Raw genomic sequence first — 15,128 nt, 5'->3', positions numbered from 1 at the left:
GTGTTTAAAATGAACTTGTAACCCACTGGGTGAGGCCAATTTTTATCCAGGGACATTATTTGAATGGTAGATAACCAATAGACAATGTTACACACTAAATATTTAAGCACTAGGCCTAATAGTATTTGCCAAAAAAGTTTTGTAATTCTCCCTTTAGGTTGCAATGGCAACCAGAGTTCTATAGGAATTCATTTCTTTGAACAATTTTGAAAAAGCACCATCCAAGGATCATTCCTATAAAGTTTCATTAAAATTGTCCAAGGGATTTAGGAGAAGATAATGATTATAACCAATAGCTTACGCTTTTCCTTTAGGTTGCCATGGCAACCAGAGTTCCACATGTAATTAATTTCTTTGAACAATTTTGAAAAAAATCTCCTACTTCTTTAGCAACCAATGACCTCCTTATTAACCAATAATTTCCCTCGCAACCAATTTCTTCCTTAGCAGCTACCTGTATTCATAGCAACCTTTGATTCATTAGCAACCATCGGCTACCTCAGCAACAAAATTCTTTCTTAGCAACAACATTCTACCCTAAGCCACCAATGACTTCCTTAGCAGCCAATGACTTCCTAAGAAATTACCTACATCTATGGCAACCATTGACTTCCATGGTATCAGGGGCTGCGATTGCTATCACATCCATTGTTCGTGAAAAAAACAAGCTGACAATGTCTTCATTTCACTAGAAAAACTATGGATTTCCCTTTTTCAAAAACCAATCTTCTTTTCACCCATCAAATTACTCTTCAACCACATACTTCCTTTGCAAGTAGCAACATCCTTAACGAAAAAGAAGTTGATGCATAGCATCAAGTCAGCGCAATGAAATTATAAGAAAAACGTGCATGCAGATAACCAAAATGTTTATTATTTCAATAATAATATTTTTGTTTATGTTGGGTGTGCATATGCTCAAAGGATATGGTTAATGATATCGTTACAATAGTTTAAGCCCAGAATTATACATATTCTGTTTTATTTTCCAAACTTAATCCTCCGGTACAAACTAAATTATAACAAAAATATACACACGTTTCTTCGGAAGAAATAGAGTCAATGGTGTAATACATAGATTTCAATAGCATGAAATTCACTTTTATTTGTACCAGCATGTTATGTGAATTCCTTGCTTTATATTTTGTATAAGTTTTTGTAACACAATTCACTCATATGAGTATATAGAACGGGGATAAAAATACTATACATCAAGAGGGAATTATCTGGAGTTCATTCTTTCGAATGACATTTTCAAAACAAACAATTAAGCTAAAGGTTAATTTTTCAAAACTCGGCATTTTTGCTGCCACCAAGGGAGATTACTGTGTATGAGGTTTACAAACATAAAGGAGATTGTAATAGTACCGTGTAACCTTCATCTATTTTTGCTATCAATCGAAACACTTGGGCGCCGACTAATAACCACTGACTTATTGGTCAATTTAATCAGGTAAGCCATATAGGGCCATTTTGGCCCTCATGTTTCATTTCGAAACAGTTTGAACAAAATCAGTTTTAGAATCATAAATGTACACAAAAATAACTAGTGAACGTTATTGTATTTATTTTTATAACAAAATTACGTTTTATAAGCAATATTTTAAGGATATGGATTATATACAATTTGAAAATATACATTATTATTATTATGAAAATACAAGCTTGCAAAAGAATGTATACAAAAAGTGCAATTAAACTATGTAAAATAGTACAACCTAATATATGCAACAATTAATCAAAATAACATAAATTTCAACAGAAAAACTTAAAAACACCAGATTCCAAATAAATGCATTTGCACAAAAAACAGATGCATGAAATAAAGGTATTGTTCAAAACAATCCATTAATTAAAATGAAACAACAAAGACAAGCCCTTTTGCGACCTAAACTTCCGGTAGTGGAATATATTGTTTCATTTTAATGGGAAGCAGCACACATCTTAATTTTGTGCTGTGATACAAGAGGGCATTTTATAACTGAAAGTTTTATCAAAAGAACACATGTACAGCACTTCATTTTATGAATTACTTCATTTCAATCAATCAGCCAGTTAAAACCATTTGCATGTAAACTGTTTGCCATGATTAAAGTTTTAGAATTTGTTCAGACTTTAAAGAACAAAAATAAATGAATTTATTATTACTTAATTATAATTCATACTGTACTTTTTGTTTGATCATTTCAGAATACATTCAAGGTTATACTGAATAACTGTAGGTTGTGATGCCCATACGCAGAGTTAATTTTTATAATGTTATACACCATTAACTTGAACCTAGTACAGTGCACATATATAAAAGAAAATAGACCAAGCAGTGTACAAAAATTTTCAATTTTTGAAGTTGTGGAAATGAACTAGATGTGGAAATTCAATCATGTTGTCTTTTTCATAGTTCAAAGACAGTTATGATACACTTGACTCAATATTGCACAACAGAAAAATCTGAATGCTTAAGTTCTGCATGAATCATTCACCCTTAAAAATGACAGCTAAAGTTTCTCGCATTTAACAATCATTACAAGAATCAGTCATGACAGTTTTTCAGCATTGTACACTGAAATTTTAAGTTAATAATCTTCATGGTACAAAAATATCCCACCGCACTTCTATGAATTTTGGACATCAATATGCAGGAAACTGCATTGATAATCTGTATCCAGTCAACCAGAAGGCTTATTATAACTAGGCACAATCCACAACTATGAAAGCTGCAATTCTATTGGTTCCTTGTGTTTCTGTCAAGGATCCTGATTGGTTAATATTTGATACACCTACACCGTCATTGGCTGATTTCAAACTTCTGCTGGTTCTGCCTCCTCTTCACTTATATTCTTAAGCCTATTTGCATTGAGTTCTTTTGAAGTGCCATCAACAAAGTCCTGTAAGATGAGGAAGTACTTGTTAAATCCATTTCAATGTTAGCAATCAATACTTAATATATGTCAATACATATATATTCTAATATTTATATTCATAGTAACATCAGATTAGTTTCATGCAATAATAAATAATATCCCTGTAAAAACAGAACTCAAGAAATAGTAATATTTTTACTTTATTAATATATAGCCAACGTTTACCAAAGAGAATATGTTATACAGTATATTCTTTCAACCAAAAACCACTGCTGGCTTACCAAACACAGTATAGTGCCATACATATAAACTTTCAAGTATAAAATCAAGGAATAACCATACAGAAGGCCTAAAAAACTAAATGGTTGTTTTTGTAATCTCCCACTCAGCACAACGTCTCAATATGGTGAACATTTGTGGCAGGTTATTCCACATCTTTCAAGAGGTTTAAGAAATATGGAGCCAACACAAAGTATACTCATATGACCTTTGACCTGTAAGTGTGAGCTTGAGCTGGAACGGAACTGATTGTAACATGTGCTCTGCACATCGCCTCATAATGGAGAATATCGGACACGAAATATAGCCATATGACTTTGACCTCAAATGTGACCTTCACCTGTTTGGAACATGGACTTTGCACAGCATCTCAATATAGTGATCATTTGTGGCAAGTTATTTTAAAATCTATCAAGTGGTTCAAGAGTTACAGAAGGGACATGAAATGCAGTAATATAACCTTTGACCTGTAAGTGTGACCTTGACTTTGAACCAATGTTGTTGTAACATACACTTTGCACATGTCTCAATATGGTGAAGATTTGTGGGTAGTTGTTTCAAAAGCTGTTCAAGAGTTACGAACCAGACACAAAATATAGTCATATGGCCTTTGACCTCTTAGTATGACCATGACAATGAACCAAGCTGGTTGTAACATGCACTCTGCACATCGTCACAGTATGGTTAACATTTGTGGGTAGTTATTTCAAAATCCTTCCAGTGGGTCAAAAGATATGGAGCAGACACGATTTGTGACAGACCGACTTGAGCAAAAATAATAATCTATGTATGAAAATTTTTCTCTATACCATTAGAGAATCGCCAGCATACAGCCCCTCTGGTGAGTTGTCATTAATGTCGCAGTCATGGCAGAAACACAGCAACATCGCGTCTATCACCATCTGATGTGGACGAACACATGTATACATTTACAAGTTTAACATCAAAATTGGTTCAATTTATATTCTGTCTATAAACCGAACAACAAAATAATCAATTTATCACAAACAATGTTAAATACTTTGAAAAATATATAATTCAGGTTCACACATTCTATTGATGATGCCAATAAAAATGTTTACTGATGCTCCTAATGTGATGAACAAAGAACAACTTCAGCCTTACAACCAATATTGTTTCATTTTTATCATGAATAAATGGACACATTGGTAGATAGTTTACCTCGTATGTTGAGAGGCAAGATGAAGCGATGAGATAGGAGAAGACACACACAAGAAGCACCGGAATGGCATAGTAATGCAGGTCTGACCGGCTCTAAAAACGGCAAACAAGTCTAACATTTAATCCATTTAAATATTTCTTAACAAAGAATTCAGCAATTTACATCTACCATATCATATATTTCATCTACCATATCATATATTTTTCTTGATTTGTTCATTTGAAAATAGACACTGAACTGTGTCTGTGTATAAATGAAAGACCAAACAGTCCAATGCTTAAATAAGCCTATAACATTGGCTATACATCTTTAACTGATAAAATTATCAGTAAATAATCACAAATAAATATCTCCTCACCTTGAACCAGAGCAGTCCGACTGCAGCGGTGGCTGCCATGACACCGATCTTTCCAAGGAAGAGCACAAAGTCACCCACACTGTTGATAGCGGCCACACGCAGGGCGTTGTTTACTAGGGTTGTAAATGACTGAAAATGAAAGTGCACAGGCTGCAAACTTCAACAACATTCTTATTGCTTTTACAAGAAATGGTTTATGGACACACAGACAACAGACACCACGCCTGCTGCTAGTAGAGCTAAAAATAGTTTATTTTGATAATCATTAAGCTTATTTCCTTCAAAGATTCAGAACTCTTAAAATGAGGATATTGAACAAAAAATACCAAAACATAAATAGTGTGTTTAGCTTAATCCTGTTAAAAGGGACTTAAAGAAATTGGGGCATGAAGTTTAAATAGTATATAGTGAACTTAGCTCACCTTTGCTGCAGACTGGCAGAAATTTTTCCCTTCAATTGCTGAAATGAAAGGAAATAATGTTTATCAATGGGATACAAATCACTTAAGTCAGCATCTTATAGCTATAACAACACAACAATAAGTTGCACTTATATGGAAATACAGCAAAAATGAGATCCCAAGTTTCTGTAAATGTACTATGCAAACGGAGTAATAATGGATATGACTTAATCAAGTTCTCTATCAACCCTTGTTAAGATGTTACTAAACCCCTAACCTATAGTGTAAACATTCAGCTTGAGATATTTGAGTGGTGTACGCATTCTGGTTGAGATATTTGAGTGGTGTAGGCATTCTGGTGAAGATATTGAGTGGTAGAGGCATTCTGGTTGAGATATTTGAGTGGAAGAGGCATTCTGGTGAAGATATTGAGTGGTAGAGGCATTCTGGTTGAGATATTTGAGTAATAGAGGCATTCTGGTTGAGATATTTGAGTAGTAGAGGCATTCTGGTGAAGATATATTGAGTGGTAGAGGCATTCTGGTTGAGATATTTGAGTGGTAGAGGCATTCTGGCTGAGATATTTGAGTGGTAGAGGCATTCTGGTTGAGATATTTGAGTGGTGTAGGCATTCTGGTGAAGATATTGAGTGGTAGAGGCATTCTGGTTGAGATATTTGAGTGGTAGAGGCATTCTGGTTGAGATATTTGAGTGGTAGAGGCATTCTGGCTGAGATATTTGAGTGGTAGAGACATTCTGGTTGAGATATTTGATTGGTGTAGGTATTCTAGTCAAGATATTGAGTGGAAGAGGCATTCTGGTTGAGATATTTGAGTGGTAGAGGCATTCTGGCTGAGATATTTAAGTGGTAGAGGCATTCTGGTTGAGATATTTGATTGGTGTAGGTATTCTGGTCAAGATATTGAGTGGTAGAGGCATTCTGGTTGAGATATTTGAGTGGTAGAGGCATTCTGGCTGAGATATTTAAGTGGTAGAGGCATTCTGGTTGAGATATTTGAGTGGTAGAGGCATTCTGGCTGAGATTTGAGTGGTAGAGGCATTCTGGCTGAGATATTTGAGTGGTAGAGGCATTCTGGGTGAGATATTTTAGTGGTGTAGGCATTCTGGTGAAGATATTGAGTGGTAGAGGCATTCTGGTTGAGATATTTGAGTGGTTGAGGCATTCTGGTTGAGATATTTGAGTGGTGTAGGCATTCTGATGAAGATATTTGAGTGGAAGAGGCATTCTGGTTGAGATATTTGAGTGGTAGAGGCATTCTGGTGAAGATATTGAGTGGTAGAGGCATTCTGGTTGAGATATTTGAGTGGTTGAGGCATTCTGGTTGAGATATTTGAGTGGTGTAGGCATTCTGATGAAGATATTTGAGTGGAAGAGGCATTCTGGTTGAGATATTTGAGTGGTAGAGGCATTCTGGCTGAGATATTTGAGTGGTGTAGGCATTCTGGTGAAGATATTGAGTGGTAGAGGCATTCTGGTTGAGATATTTGAGTGGTTGAGGCATTCTGGTTGAGATATTTGAGTGGTGTAGGCATTCTGATGAAGATATTTGAGTGGAAGAGGCATTCTGGTTGAGATATTTGAGTGGTGTAGGCATTCTGATGAAGATATTTGAGTGGTGTAGGCATTCTGGTTGAGATATTTGAGTGGTTGAGGCATTCTGGTTGAGATATTTGAGTGGTGTAGGCATTCTGATGAAGATATTTGAGTGGTGTAGGCATTCTGGTTGAGATATTTGAGTGGTTGAGGCATTCTGGTTGAGATATTTGAGTGGTGTAGGCATTCTGATGAAGATATTTGAGTGGAAGAGGCATTCTGGTTGAGATATTTGAGTGGTAGAGGCATTTTGGCTGAAATATTTGAGTGGTGTAGGCATTCTGGTGAAGATATTGAGTGGTAGAGGCATTCTGGTTGAGATATTTGAGTGGTCGAGGCATTCTGGTTGAGATATTTGAGTGGTGTAGGCATTCTGATGAAGATATTTGAGTGGAAGAGGCATTCTGGTTGAGATATTTGAGTGGTGTAGGCATTCTGATGAAGATATTTGAGTGGTGTAGGCATTCTGGTTGAGATATTTGAGTGGCAGAGGCATTCTGGTTGATATATTTGAGTGGTGTAGGCATTCTGGTGAAGATACTGAGTGGTAGAGGCATTCTGGTTGAGATATTTGAGTGGTAGAGGCATTCTGGCTGAGATATTTGAGTGGTGTAGACATTCTGGTGAAGATATTGCGTGGTAGAGGCATTCTGGTTGAGATATTTGAGTGGCAGAGGCATTTTGGTTGAGATATTTGAGTGGTGTAGGCATTCTGGTGAAGATATTGAGTGGTAGAGGCATTCTGGTTGAGATATTTGAGTGGTAGAGGCATTCTGGTGAAGATATTCGAGTGGTGTAGGCATTCTGGTGAAGATATTGAGTGTTAGAGGCATTCTGGTTGAGACATTTGAGTGGTAGAGGCATTCTGGCTGAGATATTTGAGTGGTGTAGGCATTCTGGTGAAGATATTGAGTGGTAGAGGCATTCTGGTGAAGATATTCGAGTGGTGTAGGCATTCTGGTGAAGATATTGAGTGGTAGAGGCATTCTGGTTGAGATATTTGAGTGGTAGAGGCATTCTGGTGAAGATTTTGAGTGGTAGAGGCATTCTGGTTGAGATATTTGAGTGATGTAGGCATTCTGGTTGAGATATTTGAGTGGTAGAGGCATTCTGGTGAAGATATTCGAGTGGTGTAGGCATTCTGGTGAAGATATTGAGTGTTAGAGGCATTCTGGTTGAGATATTTGAGTAGTAGAGGCATTCTGGCTGAGATATTTGAGTGGTGTAGGCATTCTGGTGAAGATATTGAGTGGTAGAGGCATTCTGGTGAAGATATTCGAGTGGTGTAGGCATTCTGGTGAAGATATATTGAGTGGTAGAGGCATTCTGGTTGAGATATTTGAGTAGTAGAGGCATTCTGGCTGAGATATTTGAGTGGTGTAGGCATTCTGGTGAAGATATTGAGTGGTAGAGGCATTCTGGTGAAGATATTCGAGTGGTGTAGGCATTCTGGTGAAGATATATTGAGTGGTAGAGGCATTCTGGTGAAGATATATTGAGTGGTAGAGGCATTCTGGTGAAGATATATTGAGTGGTAGAGGCATTCTGGTGAAGATATTGAGTGTTAGAGGCATTCTGGTTGAGATATTTGAGTAGTAGAGGCATTCTGGCTGAGATATTTGAGTGGTGTAGGCATTCTGGTGAAGATATTGAGTGGTAGAGGCATTCTGGTGAAGATATTCGAGTGGTGTAGGCATTCTGGTGAAGATATATTGAGTGGTAGAGGCATTCTGGTTGAGATATTTGAGTAGTAGAGGCATTCTGGCTGAGATATTTGAGTGGTGTAGGCATTCTGGTGAAGATATTGAGTGGTAGAGGCATTCTGGTGAAGATATTGAGTGGTAGAGGCATTCTGGTTGATATATTTGAGTGGTGTAGGCATTCTGGTGAAGATATTGAGTGGTAGAGGCATTCTGGTTGAGATATTTGAGTGGTGTAGGCATTCTGGTGAAGATATTCAAGTGGTGTAGGCATTCTGGTGAAGATATTCGAGTGGTGTAGGCATTCTGGTGAAGATATTGAGTGGTGTAGGCATTCTGGTGAAGATATTGAGTGGTAGAGGCATTCTGGTGAAGATATTGAGTGGTAGAGGCATTCTGGTTGAGATATTTGAGTGGTGTAGGCATTCTGGTGAAGATATTCGAGTGGTGTAGGCATTCTGGTGAAGATATTCGAGTGGTGTAGGCATTCTGGTGAAGATATTGAGTGGTAGAGGCATTCTGGTTGAGATATTTGAGTGGTAGAGGCATTCTGGTTGAGATATTTGAGTGGTGTAGGCATTCTGGTGAAGATATTCGAGTGGTGTAGGCATTCTGGTGAAGATATTCGAGTGGTGTAGGCATTCTGGTGAAGATATTGAGTGGTAGAGGCATTCTGGTGAAGATATTCGAGTGGTGTAGGCATTCTGGTGAAGATATTGAGTGGTAGAGGCATTCTGGTGAAGATATTGAGTGGTAGAGGCATTCTGGTTGAGATATTTGAGTGGTAGAGGCATTCTGGTTGAGATATTTGAGTGATGTAGGCATTCTGGTTGAGATATTTGAGTGGTGTAGGCATTCTGGTTGAGATATTTGAGTGGTGTAGGCATTCTGGTGAAGGTATTCGAGTGGTGTAGGCATTCTGGTGAAGATATTGAGTTGTAGAGGCATTTTGGTTGAGATATTTGAGTGGTAGAGGCATTCTGGTTGAGATATTTGAGTGGTAGAGGCATTCTGGTTGAGATATTTGAGTGATGTAGGCATTCTGGTTTAGATATTTGAGTGGTAGAGGCATTCTGGTTGAGATATTTGAGTGGTGTAGGTATTCTGGTTGAGATATTTGAGTGGTAAAGGCATTCTGGTTGAGATATTTGAGTGGTAGAGGCATTCTGGTGAAGTCATTGAGTGAAGAGGCATTCTGGTTGAGATATTTGAGTGGTAGAGGCATTCTGGCTGAGATATTTGAGTGGTAGAGGCATTCTGGTTGAGATATTTGAGTGATGTAGGCATTCTGGTGAAGATATTGAGTGGTGTAGGGCATTCTGGTTGAGATATTTGAGACACTAACCTACAATGGTGTAGGCATTCTGGTTGAGATATTTGAGACACTTCTCGAGGCACCAGAGGCAGCAGATACAGCACTTCATACAGTACTCTCCACACTTGTTCTCAGAATTCTTCAACCTGCACAATTAGGGATCAAAACGGTTAAATTAGCAAAACATGGCAAGATCACCACATTAGAAAGCCATTTAGTATCTATAAGAGCACATTGTGCATATGAACATGTCTGGTTAATTTTCCCCCCGTTATAGCTAGGTATATAAGCCTACTTGCAACACATGAACATGGTCAAACAAGTCTACTTAAAATAACATCAATTTAGGGTTACAGCCAAATCAAAACAAGAGGCTCTGAGCACTGCGAAGCAAACACAAGTACTTGTCTGTTGTTGTTTAACAGTCGGAGAGTGTCTTAATTTGACAGTTATTAAAGCCAGGGTTATTAGGCCTTGCTATACATGTGAGTTTTTCTCTGGCAAAATATACACCCAGTTTCAGTTGAATATCTTGAATTAGTTTTGAGTAATGGGCAAGGTTAAAGTTTCTGCACAGCAATGCCAACAACAGCCAAGGCTAACCAATTGTCCCTCAACTTATTTTTTTTGACAAACAGACACAACTAAAAGTCAGTGTTACTTTTTATGTAGCCACATGAGGATCATCCTGGGAAGTTTAACAAGGGTGATTACAAGAGCCCCAAACGCGACCGAGCCCAGGTGGTGGCAGATAAGCAGCCGAATGGCGTCTCCGATAGGGCAGCCCAGTGATGACTTGTCCCTGATATAAAACACAACAGTGAGATACAGATGCATAGGAATACACCATGTCAAGTTTGTGAAACCGATAAACTGGAAACAGCATAATCGAGGTGACTAAAAATCAAAGACCCTAATGGTAATGTAACAAATATTTTAAAGTTGGTGATGATCAATATTTTATATTTTATACACTAAAACATACAAGTGTTGAGTTAAATTCAAAGAAAAACAGCATATACATATTTCTGCATGACAATCATCAGTTCAATTTCTTTATGCTATATATAGAGCTTTTGTAAGAAATAACCGAGACACGTGTATTCACACACATGCATACCCACACACGTGCATACCCAAACACGTGCATACCCACACTGCTCCTACCTGGCAAAGTACCATGTGGCGACGGACCCACACACAACAAGCTGCTGACAGGCGATGATGAACTCACTGGTCCAGATGAGACCAATCAGGTGATACCACCACATGTATGACACAGTCTCATGTTCCGTGTACTCTATATATCCCTCTGCATTCACACTGCGCTTCTCTATAAAGACAGGAAAAAGGTCAAAGAGACAATGCTAATCAATTTATTTGCATGTATAAACTGTTAAAATATCATGTTAAATATCATTTTGAGTTTGATTTGGTTTCTAAAATATCATATCTAGCTACATCTATGGAAAGAGTGCTAGTTTTATGTAATGACAACTTAAGCTAACAAATATGGATTCAAGTATCAACATTTGATATAATAAATAATATATTTCTTTCTTGTAACACAGAATACAAGCTTGTTCCTGGCAAACAAGAAATCTGGACATTTGAATTAGCTGAAGCTTCCCAATTAACCTGCACAACTACCCTGTAGTTACAGAACTACCTGCAGGGCGCAACTACACTGTAGCGACAGAACCACCTGCAGGGCACAACTACCCTGTAGTTACAGAACTACCTGCAGGGCGCAACTACACTGTAGTTACAGAACCACCTGCAGGGCGCAACTACACTGTAGTTACAGAACTACCTGCAGGACACAACTACCCTGTAGTTACAGAACTACCTGCAGGGCGCAACTACACTGTAGCGATAGAACCACCTGCAGAGTGTAACTACACTGTAGTTACAGAACTACCTGCAGGACACAACTACACTGTAGTTACAGAACTACCTGCAGGGCGCAACTACACTGTAGCGATAGAACCACCTGCAGAGTGTAACTACACTGTAGTTACAGAACTACCTGCAGTACACAACTACACTGTAGCGATAGAACCACCTGCAGGACACAACTACACTGTAGTTACAGAACTACCTGCAGGACACAACTACCCTGTAGTTACAGAACTACCTGCAGGACACAACTACACTGTAGTTACAGAACTACCTGCAGGACACAACTACCCTGTAGTTACAGAACTACCTGCAGGGCGCAACTACACTGTAGCAATAGAACCACCTGCAGGACACAACTACACTGTAGTTACAGAACTACCTGCAGGACACAACTACACTGTAGGGACAGAACCACCTGCAGGACACAACTACACTGTAGCAACAGAACTACCTGCAGGGTGCAACTACACTGTAGCAACAGAACTACCTACAGGGCGCAACTACACTGTAGCGACAGAACCACCAGCAGGACACAACTACCCTGTAGTGACAGAACCACCTGCAGGACACAACTACCCTGTAGTTACAGAACCACCTGCAAGACACAACTACACTGTAGCGACAGAACCACCTGCAGGACACAACTACCCTGTAGTTACAGAACCACCTGCAAGACACAACTACACTGTAGCGACAGAACCACCTGCAGGACACAACTACACTGTAGCGACAGAACCACCTGCAGGACACAACTACACTGTAGCGACAGAACCACCTGCAAGACACAACTACACTGTAGTGACAGAACCACCTGCAGGACACAACTACACTGTAGCGACAGAACCACCTGCAGGACACAACTACACTGTAGCGACAGAACCACCTGCAGGACACAACTACACTGTAGTGACAGAACCACCTGCAGGACACAACTACACTGTAGTGACAGAACCACCTGCAGGACACAACTACACTGTAGCGACAGAACCACCTGCAGGACACAGCTACCCTGTAGTTACAGAACCACCTGCAGGACACAACTACACTGTAGTGACAGAACCACCTGCAGGACACAACTACACGACACAACTACACTGTAGCGACAGAACCACCTGCAGGACACAACTACACTGTAGCGACAGAACCACCTGCAGGACACAACTACACTGTAGCGACAGAACCACCTGCAGGACACAGCTACCCTGTAGTTACAGAACCACCTGCAGGACACAACTACACTGTAGTGACAGAACCACCTGCAGGACACAACTACACGACACAACTACACTGTAGCGACAGAACCACCTGCAGGACACAACTACACTGTAGCGACAGAACCACCTGCAGGACACAACTACACGACACAACTACACTGTAGCGACAGAACCACCTGCAGGACACAACTACACTGTAGCGACAGAACCACCTGCAGGACACAACTACACTGTAGCGACAGAACCACCTGCAGGACACAGCTACCCTGTAGTTACAGAACCACCTGCAGGACACAACTACACTGTAGTGACAGAACCACCTGCAGGACACAACTACACGACACAACTACACTGTAGCGACAGAACCACCTGCAGGACACAACTACACTGTAGCGACAGAACCACCTGCAGGACACAACTACACTGTAGCGACAGAACCACCTGCAGGACACAACTACACTGTAGTTACAGAACCACCTGCAGGACACAACTACACTGTAGTGACAGAACCACCTGCAGGACACAACTACACGACACAACTACACTGTAGCGACAGAACCACCTGCAGGACACAACTACACTGTAGCGACAGAACCACCTGCAGGGCGCAACTACACGGTAGCGACAGAACCACCTGCAGGACACAACTACCCTGTAGTTACAGAACTACCTGCAGGGCACAACTAAACTGTAGCAACAGAACCACCTGCAGGACACAACTACACTGTAGCGACAGAACCACCTGCAGGCACAACTACACTGTAGCGACAGAACCACCTACACGGCACAACTACACTGTAGCAACAGAACCACCTGCAGGGCACAACTACACTGTAGCAACAAAACCACCTGCAGGGCACAACTACACTGTAGCAAAGGAACCACCTACAGGGCACAACTACACTCTAGCAACAGAACCACCTGCAGGGCGCAACTACACTGTAGCGACAGAACCACCTGCAGGCACAACTACACTGTAGCGACAGAACCACCTGCAGGGCACAACTACACTGTAGCAACAGAACCACCTGCAGGGCACAACTACACTGTAGCAAAGGAACCACCTCCACGGCACAACTACACTGTAGCAAAGGAACCACCTACAGGGCACAACTACACTCTAGCAACAGAACCACCTGCAGGGCACAACTACACTGTAGCAATGGAACCACTTGCAGGGCACAACTACACTGTAGCAACAGAACCTCCTGCAGGGCACAACTACACTGTAGCAACGGAACCACCTACAGGGCACAACTACACTCTAGCAACAGAACCACCTGCAGGGCACAACTACACTGTAGCAATGGAACCACTTGCAGGGCACAACTACACTGTAGCAACAGAACCTCCTGCAGGGCACAACTACACTGTAGCAACGGAACCACCTGCAGGGCACAACTACACTGTAGCGACAGAACCCCCTGCAGGGCACAACTACACTGAAGCAACAGAACCACCTACATGGCACAACTACACTGTAGCAACAGAACCACCTACACCGCACAACTACACTGTAGCAACAGAACCACCTCCATGGCACAACTACACTGTAGCAACAGAACCACCTGCAGGGCACAACTACACTGTAGCAATGGAACCACCTACACAGCACAACTACACTGTAGCAACAGAACCACCTGCAGGACACAACTACACTGTAGCAATGGAACCACCTGCACGGCACAACTACACTGTAGCAACAGAACCACCTGCAGGCTCAAATACACTGTAGACAGAACCACCTGCAGGGCACAACTACACTGTAGCAACAGAACCACCTGCAGGGCACAACTACACTGTAGCAACAGAACCACCTGCAGGGCACAACTACACTGTAGCAACGGAACCACCTGCAGGGCACAACTACACTGTAGCAACGGAACCACCTGCAGTTTGCAACTATACTGTAGCAAAAAACCACCTGCAGGGCACAACTACACTGTAGCGACAGAACCACCTGCAGAACACAACTATAATGTAGCAATGGAACAACTTGTAGGGCACAACATCACTGTATCAAAGAAACCCCTTGTAGGGCGCAACTACACTGTAGCCACAGAACCCCCTGCAGGACACAACTACACTGTAGCAACAAAACCACCTGCATAACACAACTATAATGTAGCAATGAAACAACTTGTAGGGCACAACATCACTGTATCAAAGGAACCCCCTGTAGGGCGCAACTACACTGTAGCAACAGAACCTGCTGCAGGACACAACTACACTGTAGCAACAGAACCCCCTGCAGGACACAACTATACTGTAGCAATGGAACAACTTGTAGGGGGCAACTT

The 15,128-nt window shown here is 40.7% G+C and overlaps 1 protein-coding gene across 6 annotated transcripts in view; it reads right to left on the bottom strand.

Annotated features, from left to right (window-relative positions):
• Positions 1-1,550: 1,550 nt before the first annotated feature.
• Positions 1,551-15,128, bottom strand: part of LOC128213742 (choline transporter-like protein 1) — a 50,811-nt gene continuing 37,233 nt past the window's right edge. For all 6 annotated transcript variants that reach the window (XM_052919776.1, XM_052919779.1, XM_052919778.1 and 3 more), the window contains exons 10-17: positions 10,880-11,045; positions 10,374-10,514; positions 9,743-9,858; positions 5,104-5,141; positions 4,682-4,810; positions 4,323-4,415; positions 3,950-4,042; positions 1,551-2,885 (exon numbers count right to left, since the gene is read on the bottom strand). In XM_052919776.1, the coding sequence (XP_052775736.1) occupies positions 2,799-2,885; positions 3,950-4,042; positions 4,323-4,415; positions 4,682-4,810; positions 5,104-5,141; positions 9,743-9,858; positions 10,374-10,514; positions 10,880-11,045 (863 nt within the window). In that variant the 3' untranslated portion in view covers positions 1,551-2,798. The remainder of the gene's footprint in view (positions 2,886-3,949; positions 4,043-4,322; positions 4,416-4,681; positions 4,811-5,103; positions 5,142-9,742; positions 9,859-10,373; positions 10,515-10,879; positions 11,046-15,128) is intronic.

Source organism: Mya arenaria, chromosome 13, assembly GCF_026914265.1.
Source record: "Mya arenaria isolate MELC-2E11 chromosome 13, ASM2691426v1".
In the NCBI taxonomy this organism is placed as follows: Eukaryota; Metazoa; Mollusca; class Bivalvia; order Myida; family Myidae; genus Mya; species Mya arenaria.
Note: the sequence above shows the minus strand (reverse complement) of the source record. Positions and strands in the feature narration are given on the sequence as shown.